Source organism: Gopherus flavomarginatus, chromosome 21 (genome assembly GCF_025201925.1).
Source record: "Gopherus flavomarginatus isolate rGopFla2 chromosome 21, rGopFla2.mat.asm, whole genome shotgun sequence".
Taxonomy (NCBI): Eukaryota; Metazoa; Chordata; order Testudines; family Testudinidae; genus Gopherus; species Gopherus flavomarginatus.
This window is the reverse complement of record NC_066637.1, coordinates 22,227,796-22,252,349: the sequence shown is the minus strand read 5'-3', so window position 1 is coordinate 22,252,349 and position 24,554 is coordinate 22,227,796. Positions and strand designations below refer to the sequence as shown.

The 24,554-nt window shown below is 55.7% G+C and overlaps 1 protein-coding gene across 1 annotated transcript in view; it reads left to right on the top strand.

Annotated features, from left to right (window-relative positions):
• The window catches only part of ALPL (alkaline phosphatase, biomineralization associated), a 95,171-nt gene that overhangs the window by 53,119 nt on the left and 17,498 nt on the right, over positions 1–24,554 (top strand). Inside the window, exon 7 of the mRNA XM_050931226.1 lies at positions 9,354–9,497. Within this exon, the coding sequence (XP_050787183.1) occupies positions 9,354–9,497 (144 nt within the window). The remainder of the gene's footprint in view (positions 1–9,353; positions 9,498–24,554) is intronic.

The following is a 24,554-nucleotide window of genomic DNA, read 5'->3' as shown; positions in this document are numbered from 1 at the left end:
TAGATGGTAATTGGGCTCTTCTGCAAATCTGGCCCGAAGTGGCTGCCAGTCTTCTCAGGCAGCAGAGGCCTGAGATGTAACATAGACACAGAAAACAGAAGTGTAACAGTTACGTAGATAAATCCACCTGGGGTGGAGTTTTGAATTCAGGCCAGAGGTTCAGGCTGAATCTAATTTTATCCCGAGTGGTGGTCTCAGTGTTACAGGCATAAGAACTCTTTACACCACAGAGAAAAAGACATTAGAAGCAAGAAACGAGCCCCCTGGAATGAATAGTCTGATTTCCAGTAACATATGGTCCCTGTGGATTTTGTTTCATGCTCCCATTGGCATTACAGTGGAGTGGAGATGGGGGCTGAACCTAAATTCTGAATCCTAGCACCCCCAGAAAACCTTGGCAGCTTGGATCTGTCCCAGATTTTGTGGTCTGGGATTGAATTAGCTTTCTTCTTTGGAAGAAACCACTTTCCTGACAGCTTGTGAAAGGCTGTAATTCTGGGTTGCCAAAAGACTGGGAGGAGAAGGAGGAAAGAAATGTGAGTAATAAGAAGCTGTCTCCCAGGCTGACCTTCAGATTGCAACTGGCACTAGAAGTAAAGGGCCATGCTCTGGTGCCCATTGATTCCCTGATGCCACAGAACACACTCTGCCACCACAGAAGTCTAGCCCACTGTGCTTTTTGCCAACAAGGCCACAAAGTCATTAAGTGTCTTATGGGCACGGAAAGAAAAGATGTGAAAATTACAAGGGAGGCAGCAAGTTGGCCGGGGCAGCTGTAGCAGAGCAGGTACCTGCCAGAGAGGCACAGTCTCATTAATGCAGACCTTGTGGGAGGGGAGGAAAAAAATCAGCCCTTCTAGTTTCCACCCCCTGCCAGCACCAGGCTGTGGAATCCAGCAGAAATATTCTTTGGGGCCAGTTCTGTAAATCAGTATCCCTCTCTTCTTCAGAATAACCCCAAATCGAACAGCCAAGCCTGTTAATTAGTGGTTTAACAGGCACACGTTTTATTATTTTAACTCTGGCTTGGGTGGGAAATAATTACACAGGGCAGCAGGCTTTTTTCCCTTAATATTTTTGCTGTTGATTTTGCAGCTTTACAGGTCACCCTCTGAGAAGGGAAATCGGTGCCCAGGCTAAAAATAATAATGAGCAAATAAAAACACCTTCAAAGCAAATGCCCAGAGATGCCGCTCAGGTGCAGCATTGGATTCGGGGTCTGAGGCGCTCACCAGTCAGACCTATTCAGAACTAAGGCTCTGCTCTGGGCCCATAGAATCGTAGAAGATTAGGATTGGAAGGGACCTCAGGAGGTATCTAGTCCAACCCCTTACTCAAAGCAGGACCAGTTCCCAACTAAATCATCCCAGCCAGGGCTTTGTCAAGCCTGACCTTGAAAACCTCTAAGGAAGGAGATTCCCTAGGTATCCCATTCCAGTGCTTCACCACCCTTGTAGTGAAATAGCGTTTCCTAATATCCAACCTAGACCTCCCCCACTGTAACTTGAGACCATTGCTCCTTGCTCTGTCGTCTGCCACCACTGAGAACAGCTGAGCTCCATCCTCTATGGAAACCCCATTCAGGTAGTTGAAGGCTGCTATCAAATCCCACCCCCGCTTCTCTTCTGTAGACTAAATAACCCCAGTTCCTTCAGCCTCTCCTCATAAATCATGTGTCCTAGCCCCCTACTCATTTCTCCGTTGTCCTCCGCTGGCCTCTCTCCAATTTGTCCACATCCTTTCTGTAGTGGGGGCCCAAAACTGGATGCAATACTCCAGATATGGCCTCACCAGTGCTGAATAGAGGGGAATAATCACTTCCCTCAATCTGCCAGCAATGCTGTACCAATGTAGCCTAATATGCTGTTAGCCATCTTGGCAATGAGCGCGCACTGTTGATTCATATCCAGCTTCTTGTGCACTGCAATCCCCAGGTCCTTTTCTACAGAACTGCCAATTAGCCAGTCACTCCCCAGCCTGTAGCGGTGCATGAGATTCTTCCATCCTAAGTGCAGGACTCTGCACTTGTCCTTGTTGAAGCTCATCAGGTTTCTTTTAGCCCAATCCTCCAATTTGTCTAGGTCACTGTGGACCCTATCCCTAACCCCCAGCTTAATGTCCTCTGCAAACTTGTTGAGGGTGCAGTACATCCCATCATCCAGATCAGAGGTGGGCCGCATCGGGTTTTGGAAATTGTATGGAGGCCGGTTAGGGGAGGGGGTCGTGGCCTGCTCCCCCTCATCCACTCCCCTGGGACTCCTGCCCCATCCAACCCCCCCGTTGCCTGACTGCCCTCGGAACCCCTGACTGCCCCCCTCCTTCCTGACTGCCCCTCAGGACCCCTGCCCCCATTCGACACCCTGTTCCCTGCCCGCTGACCGTCCCGACCCCTATCCACACTGCCACCCCCTGACCACCACCCCGAATTCCCCTGCCCTCTATCCAACCCCCGCTCCCTGCTCCCTTACCGCGCTGCCTGGAGCACCAGTGGCTGGCGGCGCCACTGCCCAGCTGGAGCCAGCCACGCCATTACCGCCACGCAGCACAGAACAGTGGGTCAAGCCGGGTGCCTGGGTTAGGAGCTCACAGCCCTGCTACCCAGAGTGTTGCGCTGGCCGTGGGGTGAGCTGAGGCTGCGGGGGAAGGGGAACAGTGGGGGAGGGGCCAGGAGCAGCCTCCTGGACCAGGAGCTCAGAGGCCAGGCAGGAGGGTCCCGCGGACTGTAGTTTACCCCCCTCTGATCCAGATCATTAATGAAGATGTTGAACAAAACTGGCCCTAGGACCAACCTCTAGTGCACTCCTCTTGATACCGGCTGCCAACTAGACATCAAGCTGTTGATCACTACTTGTTGAGTCTGACGATTTAGCCAGCTTTCTATCCACTTATAGTCCATTCATCCAATCCACACTTTTTTTAACTTGCTGCAAGAACACTATGGGAGACCGTATCAAAAGCTTTGCTAAAGTCAAGATATATCATGTCCACTGCTTTCCCCATATCCACAGAGGCAGTTATCTTGTCATAGAAGGCAATTAGGTTAGTCAGGCATAACTTGCCCTTGGTGAATCCATGCTGACTGTTCCTGATCCCCTTCCTCTCCTCCAAGTACTTCAAAATGGATTCCTTGAGGACCTGCTCCATGATTTTTCCAGGGACTGAGGTGAGGCTGACTGGTCTGTAGTTCCCCGGATTCTCCTTCTTCCCTTTTTTAAAGATGGGCACTACATTAGCCTTTTTCCAATTGTCTGAGCCCTCCCCCGATCACCACGAGTTTTCAAAGATAATGGCTGCTGGCTCTGCAATCACATCAGCCAACTCCCTCAGCACCCTCGGATGCAGCACATCTGGCCCCATGGACTTGGGCTCGTTCAGGTTTTCTAAATAGTCCTCAGCCCAGTGGTCCTCAACCTTTTTGTGGCCAGTAGCAAATTCATGTTTTCAGAAGAGTGGGGCCGGCACCAACAATTTTTCAAAGCTTATTTTGTATTTGTACATTAAATAATATGAAAAACGTCATATTTAATATTACATAATATATGAATCCATAAGATAAAAAGGGTAATTTTACATCTAAAAGGTATTAATTAAATTATTCAGCAATTACTCTTTCACCTTATCATGTGAATTTTCTCTTTTTTATCTACCTGTAAGAAAAATTAAGGGGTTTTTACAAAATAAATATCATAAACAGTTTTCATCTTATTTATTTTAAAAAAGTAAAACATTGAACTGCTGGTCCAAATATATTTATTATTCTTACTTTAACATAGAATGAAGCCTGCAGCGCTGGAGTTCTCTGTTCCCAGCAGGCGTGGGGCCGTGGTTTCTCTCCAGCTTAAGCCGCGACCCCGGGCCTGCCGGGGACCGAGAACACCAGCGCCTGCAGCCCCGAGAAGCCAGAGAGAAGCCACAGCCCCACATCTGCCAGGGACAGAGACAGTGGCATAGCCAGGTTTTCAGCGTAGGGGGAGCAAAAAACATAAAAAAGGTGCCCCTCCCGGCTCACCCTCTGGCCACGCCCCCAGACCAGACCCTACCCCCTCCCGCTCACCTTCCCTCTTGTGCTGCCACCTGTCCCCAGCTCCTGTCCCAGTGCTTGGCTGTGCCTGCACCGGCCGGCAGGCGCAGCTTCCACGCCGGCCTGCTGCCCCGCGGCTCCCCCGGTTGTGTGGTGGGCAGCGCTGGCCGGCAGGCGCGGCTTCCATGCCGGCCTACTGCCCCGCGGCTCCCCCGGTTGTGTGGTGGGCAACACCGGCCGGCAGGTGTGGCTTCCATGCTGGCCTGCCACCCCACAGCTCCTCTGGTTGTATAGTGGGCAATGCCGGCCAGCAGGCGCCGCTTCCACGCCTACCAGCCTGCCGTGAAGCGGCTGCTTCCGCTGAATCCCACCAGCTACGCCACTGGACAGAGAACACCGGTGCCTGCAGCCCCCGAGTTCTCGGTCCCTGGCAGGCGCGGGGCGACGGCTTCTCTCCCTTGCTGGGCACTATGCGGGTGCACATAAATGTCCCGGCAGGCGCCATGGCGCCCACGGGCACCACATTGAGGAGCACTGCCTTAACCTGTTCTTTCACCACTGAGGGCTGCTCATCTCCTTCCCATACTGTGCTGCCCAGGGCAGCTGTCTGGGAACTGACGTCTGTGAAAACTGAGGGAAAAAAAGCATTGAGTGCTTCAGCTTTCACTGTCACTGTTGCCTCCCCCATTCGGTAATGATCCCACGCTTTCTCTGACCTTCTTGTTGCAAACACCTGTAGAAACCCTTCTTGTTACCCTTCACATCTCTGGGAGGGTTGGCCCCATCTCCAGCATCAACACCAGTGTGAATCCCTTCATTTAGTGGAGACATGCCTGATACTCACCAGGAGCGAGAGGAGACTTAGACCCTTTGTCTCTGTGCAGATGCTGTTGTCATCTGATGAGGGCAGGGGGAGGACACCATGCTGTGAGTCCATCTGTGCACTGCATTTGGGAGGTGTGATTGCAGCATGTGTAGACGTATGCAAGCTAGGTCAAGTAACAACTGCAGCGTAGCTGCAGCAGTACCGGTGGGAGTGTTTGAGGGGTACCAGGGTACCATGTGGGGGGTCCCTCCCCCCGCTGTCCTCTGCGCTCGGAGCTAGCATTGATCTAGTTGGTACCATGCAGCTAGTGCTCCTGGAGCCGGACTGCCCCCAGGGGTCCTGCCTGGCCTCGCCCCACTTCCAGAGGCTCATGTCCTCCTGCTCTGCTTCCAGGACTTGCTTAGCACTAAATAGGGTTGCCAACTGTCTAATCATATAAACCAAAACCCCCTTGCCCCACCCGCTGCCCTTCCCCGAGGCCCTCGCCCTTGCTCCGCCCCTTTTCCGAGGCCCTGACCTGCTCACTCCATCCCCTCTCCCTCCTTTGCTTGCTCACTTAGGGTATGTCTACATCTACAATTTTGCAGCGCTGGTTGTTACAGCTGTATTAGTACAGCTGTATAGGGCCAGCGCTGCAGAGTGGCCACACTTACAGCAACCAGCGCTGCAAGTGGTGTTAGATGTGGCCACACTGCAGCGCTGTTGGGCGGCTTCAAGGGGGGTTCGGGGAACGCGAGAGCAAACCGGGGAAGGAGACCTGCTTGCACGGGGGTTCGGGGAACACGAGAGCAAACTGGGGAAGGAGACCTGCTTGCACGGGGGTTCGGGGAACGCGAGAGCAAACTGGGGAAGGAGACCTGCTTGCACGGGGTTTCGGGGAACGCAAGAGCAAACCGGGGAAGGAGACCTGCTTCCCCGCGGTTTGCTCTCACATTCCCCGAACCCCCCTGCAAACCGCGGGGAAGGAGACCCGCTTGATTACCAGAGAGGCTTCCTCAGGTATGCTGGGATACCTGCTTATTCCACGGAGGTCAAGAAAAGCGCTGGTAAGTGTCTACACTTGATTACCAGCGCTGGATCACCAGCGCTGGATCCTCTACACCCGAGACAAAACGGGAGTACGGCCAGCGCTGCAAACAGGGAGTTGCAGCGCTGGTGATGCCCTGCAGATGTGTACACCTCCTAAGTTGCAGCGCTGTAACCCCCTCACCAGCGCTGCAACTTTGTGATGTAGACAAGCCCTTACTGTCACCAGTGTGGGAGGACGTGTGGGCTCTGGGCTGGGGGGTGGGGCCAAGGGATTTGGAGGAGGGGGCTCCAGGCTGAGCCTGGGCACAGGGGTCCAGGAGTGGGCATGGGGTGCTAGCTCTGTAAGGGAGTTTGGATGCTGGAGGGGGCTCAGGGCTGGGGCAGGGGATTGGGATGCAGGCTTCAGCTGAGAGGTGTTTACTATGGGCGGCTCCTGGTCTGCAGCACAGTGGGGCTAAGACAGGCTCCTGCCTGCCCTGGCCTTGCGTTGCTCCGGGAAGCAGCTGGGGTGTCCCTGCAGGGATGGGAGGGGGCAGGAGGCTCCGTGTGCCGCCCACACTCACAAGTGCCGCCCCTGCAGCTCCCATTGGCTGTAGTTCAGAACCAAATCCAGCCTTTCTCCTCCGAACAGTGAAGGAGGAGAGTGAGCCAGGGTTGTGGTTTGGCCAGGATTCAGGGCTACCCTGGTCTGCTTTGCAAATCTGGCCCTAAGAGACTTGCTGAAGACCCCCACTCTGGCAGCAGGCCTGGGGCAGAATGAGGATGGAACCCAGCTGGGCTGGCCCAGGGCTCTGCTCTCACCATTGGAGCCAGCTCTCACCCGGTGTCTTTAACAGACTAGGCTCAGTTCTGCTTTCAGCTGCGTCTGTGCATCCCGGGTGGGGCACTTCTTGTCCCCCGACCAGGTGCTACAGAATGTGTTCACCTTGTCAGGAGGACACCAGGATCTGTCCAGGCCAGTGGATTATTTTCCCGCCCCCTCCTTGGCTGTTCCTCTTCCATTTTAAAATAGTCATTTAAAAATAATCCAAATACACAAGAGAAACAAAAAAAATATGGTCCCTTTCCCGAATACTCCTGCTCAGTGCCATGAGTGCCCCTTTCATAAGCAGACAGTGTCCCTGGGGCACCCTGAAGCAGGCGATGCCTGTTTGCGCAAGGCTGGGCCTGCCGTGGTTAGGCCTCCCAGCGCTATGGCAGCAGCACCACAGGCGTAAGCTGTGTGTGGGCACTGAGGGACATGCCATGCAGGGATGGATATTGCTTGAGGGTGTGTCCATTTGTGATGCCCTCTCCTCCCTTTGGGACCCGTGGGATGGGAACCAGAACAGGCTACTGCGACGGCAGGCAGCACATGCTATTCCTAGCCGTGGCTGATAGAGAGCAGCAATGGGGCTTTGCAGCCTGCATTCGCTCGAGCCAGCGGTGCTCCGTGTACTCCTGCCACTTCTGCTGCCATAGAGTCCAGGAATAATTTCTAATAAAGCCCAAGCTTTGCAGTGAGCCATATCCCCATTTCAGGCCACAGCTGGTTGGCACCTTGCGACAAGAATCTGCTGTGCTTCGGGTGACCAGATAGCAAGGGTGAAAAATCGGGACGGGGGTGGGAGGTAATTGGCACCTATATAAGACACAGCCCTAAATATTGGGACTGTCCCTATAAAATTGGGACAGCTGGTCACCCTAGCTGTGGTCACTGTAAGTGACCCTGGTGTCCTGTGAGCAACAGCTGGAGATCGTGGTGAGTTGGGTGCTCTGGGCCAGGTTACCAGGTTCACTAGTTAGTGCTGATCTGTCTGCATTCACGTCAGGAATTCATTGACTACAAGGGCCATTCGGACCAGTCAGTCCAAATACTTAAATATTCAGAAGTCTAAAGTGTAGGCTTATGATTCAGCCTTCCCTACCAGCCAGGAAAATCCTGGGGCTTGCTTTCCTGTGGCAGAGCTTGGACTGACAGGCCAGACGGATTTGCTGATTATCCATTCCTCTAATGATTATTTTTGCAAGAATGGTAGAGAGAAAGAGACCAGCTGCCATCACACTTCGCTGGTGTGGTAAATCCAGGACAAACAGTTACAAAGGGTGCGGGGGAGAGGGTAGTAATTAGTCCCAGGGGGTTAAAAGGCCTCTCTCAATCCACTGAGGAGAGAGAACCACGGGGATAACAGAGTGAGAGAAGCAGGGAAGCTGCCAGTACGCTGGGTGCAGCAAGACACCGAACCCTCCCAGGAAGGAAGGCTGCACTCCCTCGTCAGAAGGGAAGGAAAACAAGCACAAGGGAGGGACTGGAGAAAGGAATAGCCTGACCCTGTGCTACCGGTAACGATCTGCCTTGCCCAAACCTGTGTCTCCAAGGCTAAAAAGGACTGGGCCTGCTGAGGAGAGGAAGGTACTTTGTAACACCGGCTAATCTGCAGACAGTGGTTTGGGGCATTTTTCTGTTCTGCCTGCCTGCACCCGCTGGGCAAGCTGTGCTGGTGTCTGTTACTATTACTACTGTAAGGGACAGCTCAGTGGTTTGAGCATTGGCCTGCTAAACCCAGGGTTGTGAGTTCAACCCTTAAGGGGCCACTTAGAGATCTGGGGCAAAATCAGTACTTGCCCTGCTTGGGGGGAGGGACAGACAGCTCAGTGGTTTGAGCATTGGCTTAGTAAACCCAGGGTTGTGAGTTCAATCCTTAAGGGGGTCATTTAGGGGTCTGAGGCAAAAATCTGTCTGGGGATTGGTCCTGTTTTGAGAAGGGATTGGACTAGATGACCTCCTGAGGTCCCTTCCAACCCTGATATTCTATTTCAACAATTGCATCTGTGAGTGTTAAGTCCCAAGGGCTGTAAAAGTCACATGACAGCAGAAGGCATTTTAGCAGCATCTTAATCCTGTTGACCGTGGGAGTCTGAGGCACTCTGATTAATGTACCATAGATAGGGGCAGACTCTCAGTTGCTGTAAACCAATTGTGGTGCTACACTGAGGTCTAGCCCAGTAACTGATGAAGCCTCACACCCTCCATAGGATCAGATTATTATTAGGGTTGGAAGGGACCTCAAGAGGTCATCTGCTCCCCTGCTCAAAGCAGGACCAATTCCCAAATGGCCCCCTCAGGGATTGAACTCACAACTTTGGGTTTAGGAGGCCGATGCACAAACCACTGAGCTATCCCTCCCCATCCTGAGAAGTAGGCCAGTATCATCAGCCCCATTTTATAGATGGGGGAAACTGACGTGCAGGGAGTTGAAGTGACTCGCTCCGGGTCACAGAGCTGGAATTTTGTCCCAAGAGTTCTTGGCCTCCTGATCCCTCCACTAGACTATGCTGCATCCCAGTGAGACTGCAAGCATGTCTCTGTCCACATGCTGAGGAACAGCAGAGCCTGAAAACTGGTGTCTGTTTAACCCTTTGGTTAACATGCTTGATCTCTGCAATGCTCTGGTGTGGCTGAATGGAAACTGGGTTCTTTTTTGTGCCCTGCTCTAGGTGATCATGGGAGGTGGCCGGAAATACATGTTCCCAAAGAACACCAGCGATGTGGAGTACCAGAATGATGACAAGTACAGGGGCACTCGTCTGGATGGCAAAAACCTCATAGATGTCTGGAGAGATAAGAAATCTAAAGACAAGGTAAAGGGGAGGGAGGGAGATGTCTGGGGAGCGGATCAAGGCCAGAGGGGCTGCAGGTTTAAAGATTCTTTACTCAGGATCTCTGGGTCAAGCTCATGTTAAAAAATACGGAAATGATCCTGCTGATCTAGCACTTCCCTTGTTCAAAGCCCCACACAGTCAGTAACTAACTTCCACAGCCCCTGCCAGGAATGGGGAGTGTTTGCAGTTCTATCTGGCACCTTCCATCCAAATGAGCTGTGTGTCCTACAGACATCAACAGGGAGCATGTGGAAAACTGAGGCAGACAGGTGATAAGTCTCACCCAGGATCATACAGTGAGTCAGAAATGGAGCCAGGATTTGCAGCCTGGGAGCTCCTGACCCACCGTTGAGGGTCCTTCAGGATGAAAGAAAAGTAGGTTCCTGAGTTTCAGCATAAAAGTACTTCTCTTTAGAGTATGCAGTGTTGTTGTAGCTGCGTCAGTCCCAGAATATTAGAAGATATTACCTCATCCACCTTGTCTCTTTATTGGACCACTTCTGTTTTATGGTTTTATTCTGATTTATTGGTCCAATAAAAGTTATTACCTCACCCACCTTGTATCTCTTTAGAGTGACACAGATGAGCCAAGCTGCCTTTGACCTTTCTTGGCCAGAGACTTTGTCCCATCAGCACTTTACTGTCTCTCTAGATATCTATGTGGCTGCTAGAACCATAATATCTTTGCTGGAATGTCAATGGAGGGCTGTTGATTACAAAGAGGGCTGTTGCCAGCTTCCACCCAGTTTTTCCAGTCACCCCTCTTACCCAGGCTTGGAGCTAATCTTTGCAGAAGACCCTAGATGCCTGTATGGTTTTGATTTATATTCCAGAAGTCCTGAGGTCAAGACCCCACTAAAAAAACACATAGGAAGAGCTTGCAGACTAAATAGCTAAGACGGATAAAGGGTGGGAGGGGGTGAAGCCGCTTGCCAAGGTCAATCAGTAGACGTGGGTGTAGAACTCAGGCCTCTGAAGCCAGTGTCCAAGCCACTGGACCAATCTACCGCTCTTTGTATGTTCCGCTGCCTAACTAGATAGTACCCCTGGTGCTGAAAGATGACTTTGTCCTAATATAGCCTCCTGAGCAGATGTCCTGGCAAGCCCAGTTCTAAGCTGTGTTCTCTGGAATTTCCTGCATGTGCTGCTCTGGGATTGAGAGCTATGTCTCAAAATCTATCACTTCTCTGTGTGCAGCTTGTCTACACCTGAAACGCTGCAGCGGCACAGACACTCTATGCTGACAGGAGGGGTTCTCCTGTTGGTGCAAGTAATCCACCTCCCCAAGAATGAGTAGCTAGGTCAACATTCATCCATTGACCTAGCGCTGTCCACACAGGGACTTGACTCTTTGTCACTTTTTATGGGGACTTGGGTCAGCTTAACTGCATTGCTTAAAGGTGTGGATTTTTCACACCCTGAGTGATGTAGTTAAGCTGATTTAATTTTCTAGTCTAGACCAGGCCTGGGATTTCAGTTCCTGCTTAGGTGGGGATGCTGGGGGGATGAAGAAGAGAGGCTGGAAATGATGGTAGTTGAACCCCTGAAGACCCTAGTGAGTCCTAGTGGTCTGAATGGCTTTGATGTTGATGGAAGATAGATTTCTTCTTCGAGTGCTTGCTCATATCCATTCCAATTAGGTGTGCGCGCGCCGCGTGCACATTCGTCGGAGACTTTTTACCCTAGCAACACTCGGTGGGCCAGCAGGTCGCCCCCTGGAGTGGTGCCGGTATGGCGCCTGATATATACCCCTGCTGGCCCACCCGCTCCTCAGTTCCTTCTTACCGCCCATGTCGGTCGTTGGAACTGTGGAGCACGGCTAGCCGTTCTCCACCTCCCTAGCGTTTCACTCTTCTACAGTATAGTGTATATAGTTCTGTAATTATAGTAATAGTTGTAGTTATAAAGTTAGTTAAGTGTAGTTGTAAATAGTTATACAGAGGATCGGGGGCTCGCACCTTTTCCTCCCCGCGGTGCCGGGGCCCATGCCTGGTTCACCCGGCTTTAAGCCTTGTGCGGCCTGTCATCGGCCAATGCTCACAGGAGATCCGCATGACTCCTGCCTGAGGTGCCTAGGCGAGTCCCACCTTGTGGACAAGTGCCGGATCTGCAAGGCTTTCAAGCCCCGAACGAAGAAGGAGCGGGACAGTCGCCTCAAGCAGATCCTGATGGAGGCAGCGCTGACTCCCCCACCGTCGGCACCGACTCCGGCACCGGGGCCAAGTGTCGCCTCCGCTCCGGACCACCCGGCGCTGGCAAAGGCTTCAACTTCCCGCTCGGCACTGGCCCGGCACCCTAGCCAGCACCGCTCCCTCTCCCCGAGGAGCAAGAAGCACAGGGCTCCTGCGGTGCCTACAACTGCACCGCAGTCTGAGCGTGCCTCCAAACCTGACCGCCCGGCACCATCATCCGCTGCGGCACCGAGCGTCGTCGCACCGTCGACTCCGGCTCTTCAGGGACCGTTGAGTGCGGTGCATCTCAGCTCCCCAGTGAGAACAGCGGTTGAGCTCGTCGGGCCCTCCACGCCGGAGACCTTCTCCGTTGCACGTGACCTCATCACCATGACAGAGCCCGAGCTGCCCCAACCCCCGGCACCGCCAGTGCGGGTTCTCCAGTTGATGGGCAAGCCCGCCACGGTGCGGCTGCATTCGCTGGGCACTACTGGGCATCGGTCCCGTTCCAGATCGAGGGACCACTCTCAGCGTCACTGCTCGAGATCCAGACGCCGCTCGCAGTCCCGGGACCGCTACCTGCGGCACTGGTCGTACTTGCGGCACCGTTCAAGATCCCGGTCACCGTCATACTACTCTCGGCACCGGTCTAGATCGCGGCACTGACGTTCCTACCGCAGCCGATCCCGGCACGGCAGCGTACGGCACCGGTCGACCTCCCGGCACCGAGCTGGTAGCAGGTCCCGGTCCAGATCCAGGTACCGCCATGACTCCCGGTACCGCTCGCTGGCACTGCACAGCGACGTCGGGGTGCGCAGAGGCCTGACGCAGTCATCGACGGCTCCTCCATGGCCTTCAAGGCACTCGTCCGCTTCTTCCCGGATGGACAGCGCCTCTTACGGGGGTTCGGATGGGCAGGCCCGCCCGGACCAGGGACCACCACAATGGTCCTTTTGGACGCCCTGGGCATACCACCAAGCCCAGGGCGAACCTTCGGGCCCAGCTCACTCCAGCCAATCGGAGCATCGTGCACCAGAGGCCACGGTCAGCCGGCCTCCCCCCTCAGGTATGGAGGAAGACCCTACGGATCCCCTGGCGCAGCAGGATGCCCGGGAAGTGGAGGTCCCTCTGGACGAGGCTTCAGTTCAGGAACCACTCCTCCCTGGGGTGTCTTCTTCCTCGTCCCCAGATGAGGCGGTAGCGGGCACATCTTCATCAGGGCCCCAGCCGATTGATCTCCGGGCACATCAGGACCTTCTGAGGCGAGTTTCCCAGAACATAAACCTTCCTGTCGAGGAAGTTCCGGAAGTGGAGGACCCAGTGGTAAGCATCCTCTCTGCGGAGGCACCGACCAGGGTAGCCCTCCCCTTCATCAAGTCGATCCAGGCGAAGGCAGACACCATCTGGCAGTCTCTGGCCTCCATTCCACCCACTGCCCGCGGAGTGGAAAGGAAATATATGGTACCATCCAAGTGGTATGAGTACCTCTATGTACACCCCGCTCCCTGCTCCTTGGTGGTACAATCAGTCAATGAGCGGGAACGCCACGGCCAACAAGCTCCTGCGCCAAAATCCAGGGAAGCCAGGCGCATGGACTTGCTGGGCCGCAAGGTTTATTCCGCAGGAGGCCTTCAGCTCCGTGTGGCGAACCAGCAAGCCCTCCTGAGCCGTTACAGCCACAACACCTGGGAGGCTGTCAGCAAATTTACGGAGCTGCTTCCCCAGGACTCACGTCAGGAATTTTCATCTCTCCTGGAAGAGGGCAGGAGGGTCGCCAGGACCTCACTACAAGCGTCCTTAGATGCCGCAGATACGGCAGCAAGAACACTAGCATCGGGCGTAGCCATGCGCCGTATATCATGGCTGCAGTCTTCCCGACTACCGGCGGAGCTACAGTACACGATTCAGGACCTGCCATTCGATGGGCAGGGCCTTTTCTCTGAGAAGACGGATCCCAGGCTACAGAGCCTGAAGGATAACCGGGTCATCATGCGCTCACTGGGAATGCACACGCCCCAGACTCAGAGAAGGCCATTCTGCCCCTACCACCAGCGCACTTACCCCCCGCCTCGCCCCAGACAAGATTTCAACCGGAGGCGAGGCCGGCCGAACCGTAGACGTCAGCCAGGTCCTCAAAGGGGTAACACTTCTGGGTCCGACAAGCCACCGCAGGGACCCAAGGCGAACTTTTGAAGGTGCGCCCGAGAGCAGCTTACCAATCCCTTCCCTGGATCCACTTCATTTCCTCAACCGCCTCCGTCCCTTCCTGCCGTCATGGTCCCAGCTAACTTCGGATCGTTGGGTCCTGCACACGGTGCAGTTTGGTTACCATCTTCAGTTTATTTCTCCACCCCCCTCCCATCCTCCCTCCTCGTCCCTCTTCAGGGACCCCTCTCACGAGCAACTTATCGTCCAGGAGGTTCGCAAGCTCCTGCTCATTGGAGCTATAGAGGAGGTGCCAAGGGAGCTAAGGGGCAAGGGGTTTTATTCCCGCTACTTCTTAATCCCCAAGTCAGAAGGGGGCCTTCGACCCATCCTGGACCTGCGAGGCCTGAACAAATTCATCAAAAAGTTCAAGTTCCGCATGGTAACCTTAGGAACCATCATTCCCTCCCTGGATCCCGGAGATTGGTACGCCGCTCTCGACATGAAGGACACATACTTCCACATTGCGATCTTTCCCCCGCACAGGCGGTATCTTCGCTTTGTGGTAAATCAGGACCACTACCAGTTCACGGTCCTCCCCTTTGGGCTCTCCTCAGCCCCCCGGGTGTTCACCAAGTGTATGGCGGTCGTCACCGCTGCCCTGCGCCGTCGTCGTATCCATGTCTTCCCTTACCTCGACGACTGGCTCATTCGAGGCACGTCGGAGGCGCAGGTGACCGGGCACATCACCATCATCACGGAGCTGTTTGCGAGTCTAGGCTTGACCATCAACCCAGACAAGTCCACTCTGGTGCCTACGCAGAGCATAGAGTTCATCGGGGCAGTGCTGGACTCCAACCTCGCGACGGCCAGCCTCCCCCGGCACCGATTCCAAGCCATAGTGTCCATGGTCACAAGCCTACAGGCCTTCCCGACCACGTCTGCTCGAATGTGCCTCGCTCTCCTGGGACACATGGCCGCATGCACCTTCGTCACCAAGCATGCAAGACTCCGCATGCGCCCGCTGCAGACCTGGCTCGCGTCGGTCTATTGACCGGGCAGGGACGCCATAGACACAATCGTAACGATTCCACCGAATGTTCTCGGTTCCCTAGGCTGGTGGACAACGCCCTCCCAAGCGTGTGCAGGCCTACCGTTTCACGCCCCTCAGCCCTCAGTGTCCTTGACGACGGACGCGTCATCGCTGGGCTGGGGTGCGCACCTGGGGACCCTGCGTACACAGGGTCTATGGTCACAGAGAGAGTTGACTCTTCACATCAATGTGCGGGAGCTGCGGGCAGTTCGCCTAGCATGCCAGACATTCCAACGCCATTTGCACGGCTGTTGTGTCGCGGTATTCTCGGACAACACAACGGCCATGTATTACATTAACAAGCAGGGCGGGACCCGGTCCTCCCCGCTGTGTCAGGAAGCAATACGTCTGTGGGACTTTTGCATAGCCCACTCTATTCATCTAGTGGCCTCCTTTCTCCCGGGAGTGCGGAACACCCTTGTGGATCACCTGAGCAGATCCTTTCAGTCCCACGAATGGTCCGTCCGTCCAGACGTCCTCTATGTCGTTTTCCGGAGGTGGAGGTTTCCCCAGATAGATCTGTTCGCCTCCAGATCGAACAGGAAATGCCAGGTGTTCTGCTCTCTACAGGGTCGCTCCCCGGGCTCCCTGTCGGACGCGTTCCTCATTCCGTGGACGGGACGTCTTTGCTACGCCTTTCCACCTTTCCCTCTCATCCACCGAGTCCTGATCAAGGTCCGGAGAGACAAGGCCCGCCTCATCCTGATCGCTCCGGCTTGGCCGCGGCAGCCTTGGTACACCATGCTGCTCGATCTGTCCCTGGCGAATCCAATTGCCCTACCTCCTTGGCCAGATCTGATCACACAGGACTTCGGCAGGATGCGCCATCCGGATCTACAGTCCCTCCATCTGTCTGCATGGCTCCTGGCTGGTTAAGCCAGTCCGAGTTGTGCTGTTCTGATGCAGTACAACAAGTGTTGTTGGGCAGCAGGAAGCCTTCCACGCGTTCAACCTACCTAGCGAAATGGAAACGCTTCTGCTGCTGGTGCAACCAGCACGGCCATGACCCACTCTCCGTGCTAGTCCCCACTATTTTGGACTACGTGTGGTTTCTCAAGCAGCAGGGCTTGGCGATCTCCTCTCTGCGCGTCCATCTCGCGGCTATATCCACCTTCCATCCAGGCAAGGCTGGCAAGTCCGTGTTTTCCCACCCTATGGTGTCAAGATTCATCAAGGGCCTGGAGCGGCTATACCCTCAGGTCAAACGGCCTACCCCTACTTGGGACCTGAACCTTGTCTTGACTAGGCTCATGGCGCCTCCCTTCGAACCCTTAGCCACATGCTCGCTGCTGTACCTGTCCTGGAAAGTGGCCTTCCTAGTCACTGTCACGTCAGCTCGGCGAGTCTCGGAGCTTCGGGCTCTGACCATGGACCCTCCGTATACGGTGTTCCATAAGGACAAGGTACAGCTGCGACCGCACCCGGCGTTCCTCCCTAAGGTCGTCTCCGCCTTCCATATTAACCAAGACGTCTTCCTGCCAGTCTTTTACCCAAAGCCGCATTCATCCCGAAGAGAGCAACAGCTCCATTCCTTGGATGTCCGAAGGGCTCTCGCGTTCTATATTGAGAGAACTAAACCCTTCCGACGCTCACCACAATTGTTTGTGGCAGTAGCGGAACGCATGAGAGGCATGGCAATCTCCTCCCAGCGTATCGCATCCTGGGTCACGTCCTGCATCAGGACATGTTACGACTTGGCCCGCTTGCCAACAGGGCCCCTTACCGCCCATTCTACCAGGGCTCAGGCTTCGTCGGCCGCGTTTTTGGCTCATGTCCCCATACAGGAAATCTGCCGTGCGGCCACCTGGTCTTCTGTGCACACCTTCACATCACACTATGCACTGGTCCAGCAAGCTAGAGACGATGTCGCTTTCGGCACAGCGGTTTTACAGTCCGCAACGTCTCACTCCAACCCCACCGCCTAGGTAAGGCTTGGGATTCACCTAATTGGAATGGATATGAGCAATCACTCGAAGAAGAAAAGACGGTTACTCACCTTTGTAACTGTTGTTCTTAGAGATGTGTTGCTCATATCCGTTCCACACCCGCCCTCCTTCCCCACTGTCGGAGTAGCCGACAAGAAGGAACTGAGGAGCGGGCGGGCCAGCAGAGGTATATATCAGGCGCCATACCGGTGCCACTCCAGGGGGCGACCTGCTGGCCCACCGAGTGTTGCTAAGGTAAAAAGTCTCCGACGAACGTGCACACGGTGCGCACACCTAACTGGAATGGATATGAGCAACACATCTCGAAGAACAACAGTTACAAAGGTGAGTAACCGACTTTTCTAATTGGCTTCAGCTTTAAGTGCCCACACTGCATACACTGAGAGTGAAAACAGGAGTCAGCAGAGGACAAGTGGGGATGGTTATTCCAGTCTAAGGGATGATACTGTGTGCGGGAAAGTGAAAATCCCCAGACCCTCTGGACTGACCTTTGAAACTAGCCCTGCAGCAACCCTGGGGAGGTCTGCAAACACACCAGCTCACGCCCTGATCCAAGCCTGAGCCCTGAACTCCTCTGTTGCTCCAGCGAGTGCTGCCACTAGCCACTTGTAGCACTGGGAAGGAGACAGCACTGCTCGGTGTATCGGGAGCAGCTTGGATGGGCTCAGGAAGGAAGCACATCCAGGTCTTCGCTAGGGGAGGCTGCCACTGCATGGTGCTTTGGTCAGGTAGAGAAGACCTTCCATGCCCCCACCCCCAACCAAATTGATCAGATCTGAGTTGAGAATGAAAGTAGCCTCTAGTCTGAAGAATGTCAGTGATGCTGCTGGTTTGACCATACCCCTCCCTTCTCCGTAGCACTCTATTTCTTATTGCAATTCCTGTTATTCTTTTGGGGTTCAGTTGTGCTCACCCTGTCACATTCGTGCCTTTCATCACAAAGGATCCCACAGGGGGTTTTACCAGCTGTTGGCTTGTATACTCAGGAGTTGCTACAACAGAATTGCAGCCATCTCTGGGGTGGCACTCAGTGGCCATTTAACAGCCCATGGCAATGCTGCATGGCAGCTCTTAGGAAGGAACAAAGGAGAATTCTGTATCCAATGGAAACTGCTTTTCTCTTCCTTTGGTTATGATTTAGCTGGAACATAAACCACGGAACATTTGAGTTTGACTAAGACCAGCTGGTGTAACCTGGCCTCCCTCTGGCTCAAAGGGCTTCTGTTTCTTCTGCTGCTTGCGCCCTCAAAGGGGAGGTTCTGCGTTAGCGGCATTAGTGTTGCCCGGCTGTTTAGGAGCAGGCAGTCACTCTACTGGGGTATCTTGACTGGCAGAGGGAATCTGTAGAGATGTCAGACTGGGTGAGGAAGGGGGCTCGCAGTCCGGCTGCAATGGGTAGAGCGAGGAGAGCAGGATTGTCCCCAGGCATGTGATGTCAAGCGGAAGGAACTTTCTCTTCCCTCGGCATGGTGGGAGCAGGCGTAAAGCATGCTATGACGGGAGAAGGTTGAGCTGGCCTGAATCTTGGCCTGACCCAAACTGGAGCCTTGCCTGATGGTCAAAGTTTGCACAACATTTGTTTCTTCTTCGAGTGATTGCTCACATCCATTCCAGTTAGGTGTGCGCGCCGTGCGTGCACGCTCGTCGGAAACTTTTTACCCTAGCAACTCCAGTGGGCCGGCAGGTCGCCCCCTAGAGTGGCTCCGCCATGGCACCCGATATATACCCCTGCCGGCCCACCCGCTCCTCAGTTCCTTCTTACCGCCGTGTCGGTCGTTGGAACTGTGGAGCGCGGCATAGCTGTCCTCCACGTCCCTAGCTCTCCTTGTTCTACGGTTAATAGTTAGTAGTTAAGTGTAGTTAGTTATATAGTTAATAGTGTAAATAATATTGTAGATAGTTGTTAGCCGGTTTGGGCCATAGCCCTTCCCGGCACCCGGCACCGGGCTCATGCCTGGTTCGCCGGGCTTTAAGCAATGTGCGGCCTGTAAGAAGCCTATGCCGACCAGCGACCCTCACGACGCGTGTCTAAAGTGCCTGGGGGAATCGCACAGGTCGGACAAGTGCCGCATTTGCAAGGCTTTTAAGCCCAGAACAAAGAAGGAGAGAGACCAGAGACTTAGGACTCTCCTAATGGAAGCGGCACTCGACCCGGCAGCTTCGCAGACCGTCATCTCTACACCGGCACCGGATCGCACCGGCACCGGAAAGACTCCCCGGCACCAACCTTCCCCGGCACCGGGTGCAGAAGTAAGACCCTCGAAGTCTGCAACTCCATCTAGGCAGACTCGAGTGGAGCGCCCGGCATCGACATCTGCCGCGGCGCTACCGGCACCGTCGACTCCAGGCCCGGTGGGTCCGTCGAGTCCGGTCCCGCCGAGCTCTCCCATAAGATCTGGGGTTGAGCTATTGGTCCCATCGACTCCAGAGACCTTCGCCTCGGCACGGGACCTCATTGCCCTGACTGAGTCAACTCAGACTCCAGCCCCGGTCCCTCCGGTGCGGGTGGCGTCCAGGGGCAAACCCATGATGACGGCGCCGTCTCGGGACTCACGCTCGCGGTCGAGGTCCCGACACCACAGTCGCTCAAGATCCCGCCACCGCTCGCAGTCCCGGCACCGCTCCCCTCGGCGGTACCGGTCGTACTCGCGGCACCGATCGGCCTCCAGACGGTCACGGTCTGGTTCCAGCCGCTGATACCAGCACCGGGACTCTAGGAGCCAGTCCCGCCGTCGATCAGCGCACCAGTCGACCTCCCGGCACCAAGCTGGTGGCAGGTCCCGGTCCCGGTCGACCTCCCGACACCGCGTCGGTGGCAGGTCTCGGTCCCGATCCCGGCACCGAGGCAGCGGCCGGTACCGGTCCAGATCCCGGCACCGAGACAGAACCCGGTCCGGATCCCGGCACCGGTATGACTCCCGGTACCGGTCCCCGGCACCGAGAATATCTTCGGTGCCGGACCGCAGAGACTCTTACCAGCCGCGGTCGGCCCCTCCCTGGCCTTCCAGACAGCCGTTGGTGTCATCGCAGGCGGACAGCGTATACGCGCTCGGCACCGACAGACAAGCGGCTCTTTTCCAAGACCCTCCGCAACAGGACCAGGGTCCGCAGCAGTGGGGGTTCTGGACACCCTGGGCGTACCATCAAGCCCAAGGCCCCCAACAGCTTCCTCCTAGGCCTGCAACGGCAGAGCACAGGGCGCCGGAGGCGTCGTTGTCTCGCCCCCTGTGATGCAGTAGGGACTGTCTGTGTGGGGAGCGGGAGAGCAGGGGAGGACTTTAGGGGATGGACGATGCCAGGGCCTGTAACCTGAGCTAGGTAAGGGAGGGAAAAGGTCAACACCTTTGCCCGGGAAGGGGGACAAAGGAAGGGAGTGGCAGGAGGGAAGCAGTTGGAGTTTGGGCTTGGGGCTGTGTGGGTGGAATTCAGGGTATCCTAGCTAGGATCCAAGCACCCTGAAAGCCCAGAAGGACTCGGTGGAGGGGTCCTGACTGTGCCTGCAAGCCCTACTGTAACCTGTGTTCCTGTGGTCCAATAAACCTTCTGTTTTACTGGCTGGCCGAGAGTCACTGTGGGTCCCAGGAAGAGGGGTGCAGGGCCGGACTCCCCCACACTTCGTGACACCCCCCTCCCTCCCCGGACGGGGAGGACGGATCGAAGCAACAAGACCCTGGTCTCCCTCCTGAGCCAGAGGCGAGGGCTGAGGCGGACCCCCCGCTGGACACTTTCTTGCCAGGGGTCTCCTCATCCTCTTCTCCTGATGAAGCGGTGGCTGGCACTTCCTCCAATAGCCCTCCTCCGCTAGATCTCAGGGCGCATCAGGACCTCCTCAGGCGCATAGCACAGAATCTGAGCCTGCAAGCTGAGGAGGTCTCTGAGATCGAGGACCCCGTCGTCAGCATCCTCTCCTCCGATGCTCCCACCAGGGTCGCCCTACCCTTCATTAGGACGATCCAGGCCAAAGCCAATACAATCTGGCAATCACCGGCCTCCATCCCCCCTACTGCAAGGGGCGTCGAAAGGAAGTACATGGCCCCCTCCAAGGGCTATGAGTACCTCCATATTCACCCGACACCATGTTCCCTGGTGGTGCAGTCGGTGAACGAGAGGGAGCGTCACGGACAGGAAGCCCCAGCCCCCAAATCCAAGGAGGCCAGGCGTATGGACCTCCTCGGCCGCAAGGTCTATTCGGCTGGGGCCCTTCAGCTCAGGGTTTCCAATCAACAAGCCCTTCTTAGCCGCTACACATTTAACTCGTGGGTGGCAGCGGACAAGTTCAAAGAGCTGCTACCACAAGAGACACATCAAGAATTTGCGGTGATTCTTGACGAGGGCAAGAAGGTTGCACGAACCTCGTTGCAGGCCTCCTTGGACGCTGCAGACTCGGCTGCCCGTACCCTCGCCTCGGGGGTAACGATGCACCGCATCTCCTGGCTTCAGGTTTCTGGCCTTCCACCGGAGCTCCAATACACCATCCAGGACCTCCCGTTCGAAGGTCAGGGCCTGTTCTCGGAGAAGACAGACCCCAGACTGAAAAGTCTTAAGGACAATCGGGTCATTATGCGCTCCCTTGGGATGCACACGCCTGGGACGCAACGCAGACCCTTCCGGCTGCAGCAACAGCAGCAGCGTCGGCCATACCCCCAGTTCCGCCAGCTGCAGGACCTTAATAGGCGCCGCGGCAGAAATGGAAGGCGCAGACAGTCGGGGAACCAAGGGGGGCAGAATCAGAGCTCCTCCAAAGCCCCGCCTGGACCCAAACCTTCGTTTTGAAGGTGCGCCCGAGGGCGCAGTACCAGTTTCCCCCACGGATCCTTCCCCCCCGTTTTCCAACCGCCTTTCGTTTTTCCTCCAGGCGTGGACCCAAATAACATCCGACCGCTGGGTCTTACGCATGGTGCAGACGGGATACCGCCTGCAGTTTGTATCATTTCCTCCCTCCCGCCCCCCTTCCTCGTCCCTCTTCAGGGACCCCTCTCACAAGCAATTCCTTCGACAGGAGGTACAGACGCTCCTCAACAAAGGAGCTATAGAGGCGGTTCCGGAAAACGAGAAAGGCAAGGGGTTTTATTCCCGCTACTTTCTGATCTCCAAGGCCAAGGGAGGCCTCAGGCCTATCCTCGACCTGCGAGAGCTCAACAAATACCTAGTGAAGTTGAAGTTCCGCATGGTATCCCTGGGGACCATTATCCCATCCCTGGATCCGGGAGACTGGTATGCCACCCTCGACATGCAGGACTTTTATTTTCATATTGCCATATGGCCACACCACAGACGTTTCCTTCGATTCCCTTCGATTGCCTTCACTACCAATTTGCAGTCCTCCCATTTGGCCTTTCTACGGCTCCGAGGGTATTCACAAAATGCATGGCTGTCGTTGTAGCACATCTTCGGCGCAGTCACATTCACGTGTTCCCTTACCTCGACGATTGGTTAATTCGGGGCACGTCGGAGCTGCAGGTCTGCAGCCATGTCTGCAGGATCACCGGCCTGTTTGCTACCTTGGGCCTCATGATCAACGTGGACAAGTCCACCCTGCTCCCCTCGCAGAGGGTGGAGTTCATTGGGGCCGTCCTGGACTCCACCATGGTCAGGGCCCTTCTGCCGTTGCCAAGGTTCCAGGCGTTGTCGGCAATCGTTCAGCGCTTGCTGACAGCCCCCTTGACATCCATACGGACATGTCTAACCCTGTTAGGCCATATGGCAGCCTGCACATTTGTGACCGGTTACGCACGGCTCCGCATGAGGCCCCTCCAGTCGTGGCTCATCGCACATTACCGGCTGGCAAGGCAACCACTAGACATGCTGATCACAATCCCCCAGGGGGTGTTGGATTCTCTCAGCTGGTGGCTAGACCAGTCCGTAGTGTGTGCGGGGCTCCCATTCCACCCGCCCCAGCCCTCGGTGTCCCTAACGACAGATGCCTCAGATCTCGGCTGGGGGGCCCACCTGGGAACCCTGAGAACACAGGGCCTGTGGTCCCCACAGGAGGTGAAGCTACACATCAACATGCGGGAGTTGAGAGCGGTCCGCGTTGCTTGTCAAACGTTCTGTCACCAGCTTCGGGGTCGTTGTGTCGCGGTATTTACCGACAACACGACGACCATGTACTATATCAACAAGCAGGGCGGCACCAGATCCTCTCCCCTATGTCACGAGGCGATGCGACTCTGGGACTTTTGTATAGCCCACTCCATGCACCTCACAGCTTCCTTCCTCCCCGGAGTACGGAACACGCTGGCGGACCGCCTGAGCAGATCCTTCCTCTCGCACGAGTGGTCCCTTCGCCCGGACGTCGCCCTCTCGATTTTCCAGAGGTGGGGTTGTCCCCGCGTGGACCTCTTCGCGTCCAGGGGGAACAGGAAATGCCAGGTGTTCTGCTCCTTTCAGGGCCGGGAACCCGGGTCTCTAGCGGACGCCTTCCTTATTCCGTGGACGACCCACTTGTTCTACGCGTTCCCCCCGTTCCCGCTGGTCCACAGGGTCCTTCTGAAGGTGTGCAGGGACAGGGCCCGCGTGATCATGGTAGCCCCGGCGTGGCCCAGACAGCATTGGTACCCCATGTTGCTGGACCTGGCCATAGCCGACCCAGTTCCCCTGCCCCTTCACCCAGACCTGATCACCCAGGACCACGGAACTCTCTGTCACCCGGACCTCCAGTCGCTGCACCTTGCAGCGTGGCTCCTGCGTGGCTGACCAGTTCTGAGTTGCGCTGCTCCACCCCGGTACGTGAGGTACTCTTGGGCAGCAGGAAGCCTTCCACTAGAGCGACATACTCGGCAAAGTGGAAGCGTTTCTCCTGTTGGTGCGTGGAGAAAGGTCTCCTCCCGATGGAAATTTCGGTGGCCAATATTTTGGACTATATTTGGTCCCTCAAACAACAGGGCTTGGCGATCTCGTCCCTGCGGGTCCACCTGGCGGCTATCTCCACCTTTCACCCGGGTGGGGATGGCCGCTCCGTTTTCTCTCACTCGACGGTGACTAGATTCCTGAAGGGGCTGGAACGTCTATACCCTAACGTCCGACCCCCTGCCCCGACCTGGGATCTTAACCTGGTGTTGTCTCGGCTCATGGGGCCCCCCTTCGAGCCGTTAGCTACTTGCTCCCTACTCTATCTTTCTTGGAAGACTGCCTTTCTAGTAGCTATTACCTCAGCTAGACGGGTGTCGGAACTCCGGGCTCTCACGGTAGATCCCCCGTATACAGTCTTCCATAAAGATAAGGTGCAGCTGAGGCCGCACCCTGCCTTTCTCCCCAAGGTGGTCTCAGCCTTCCACATCAATCAAGAGATATTCCTCCCGGTTTTTTTCCCGAAACCTCATTCTTCACGCAGGGAGCAACAGCTCCACTCGCTTGATGTCCGTAGGGCTCTCGCGTTCTATGTGGAGAGGACCAAACCGTTCCGAAAATCCCCCCAGCTTTTCGTGGCAGTAGCGGACCGCATGAAGGGGCTTCCCATTTCTTCGCAGAGGTTATCCTCGTGGGTAACGTCCTGTATCAGGACCTGCTATGACTTGGCCCACGTCCCTACGGGCCGTGTGACTGCGCATTCTACCAGGGCGCAGGCGTCGTCGCTGGCTTTCCTCGCCCGTGTGCCCATCCAGGAAATCTGTCGGGCAGCGACCTGGTCATCGGTCCACACCTTTGCTTCCCACTACGCCCTGGTCCAGCAGTCCAGAGA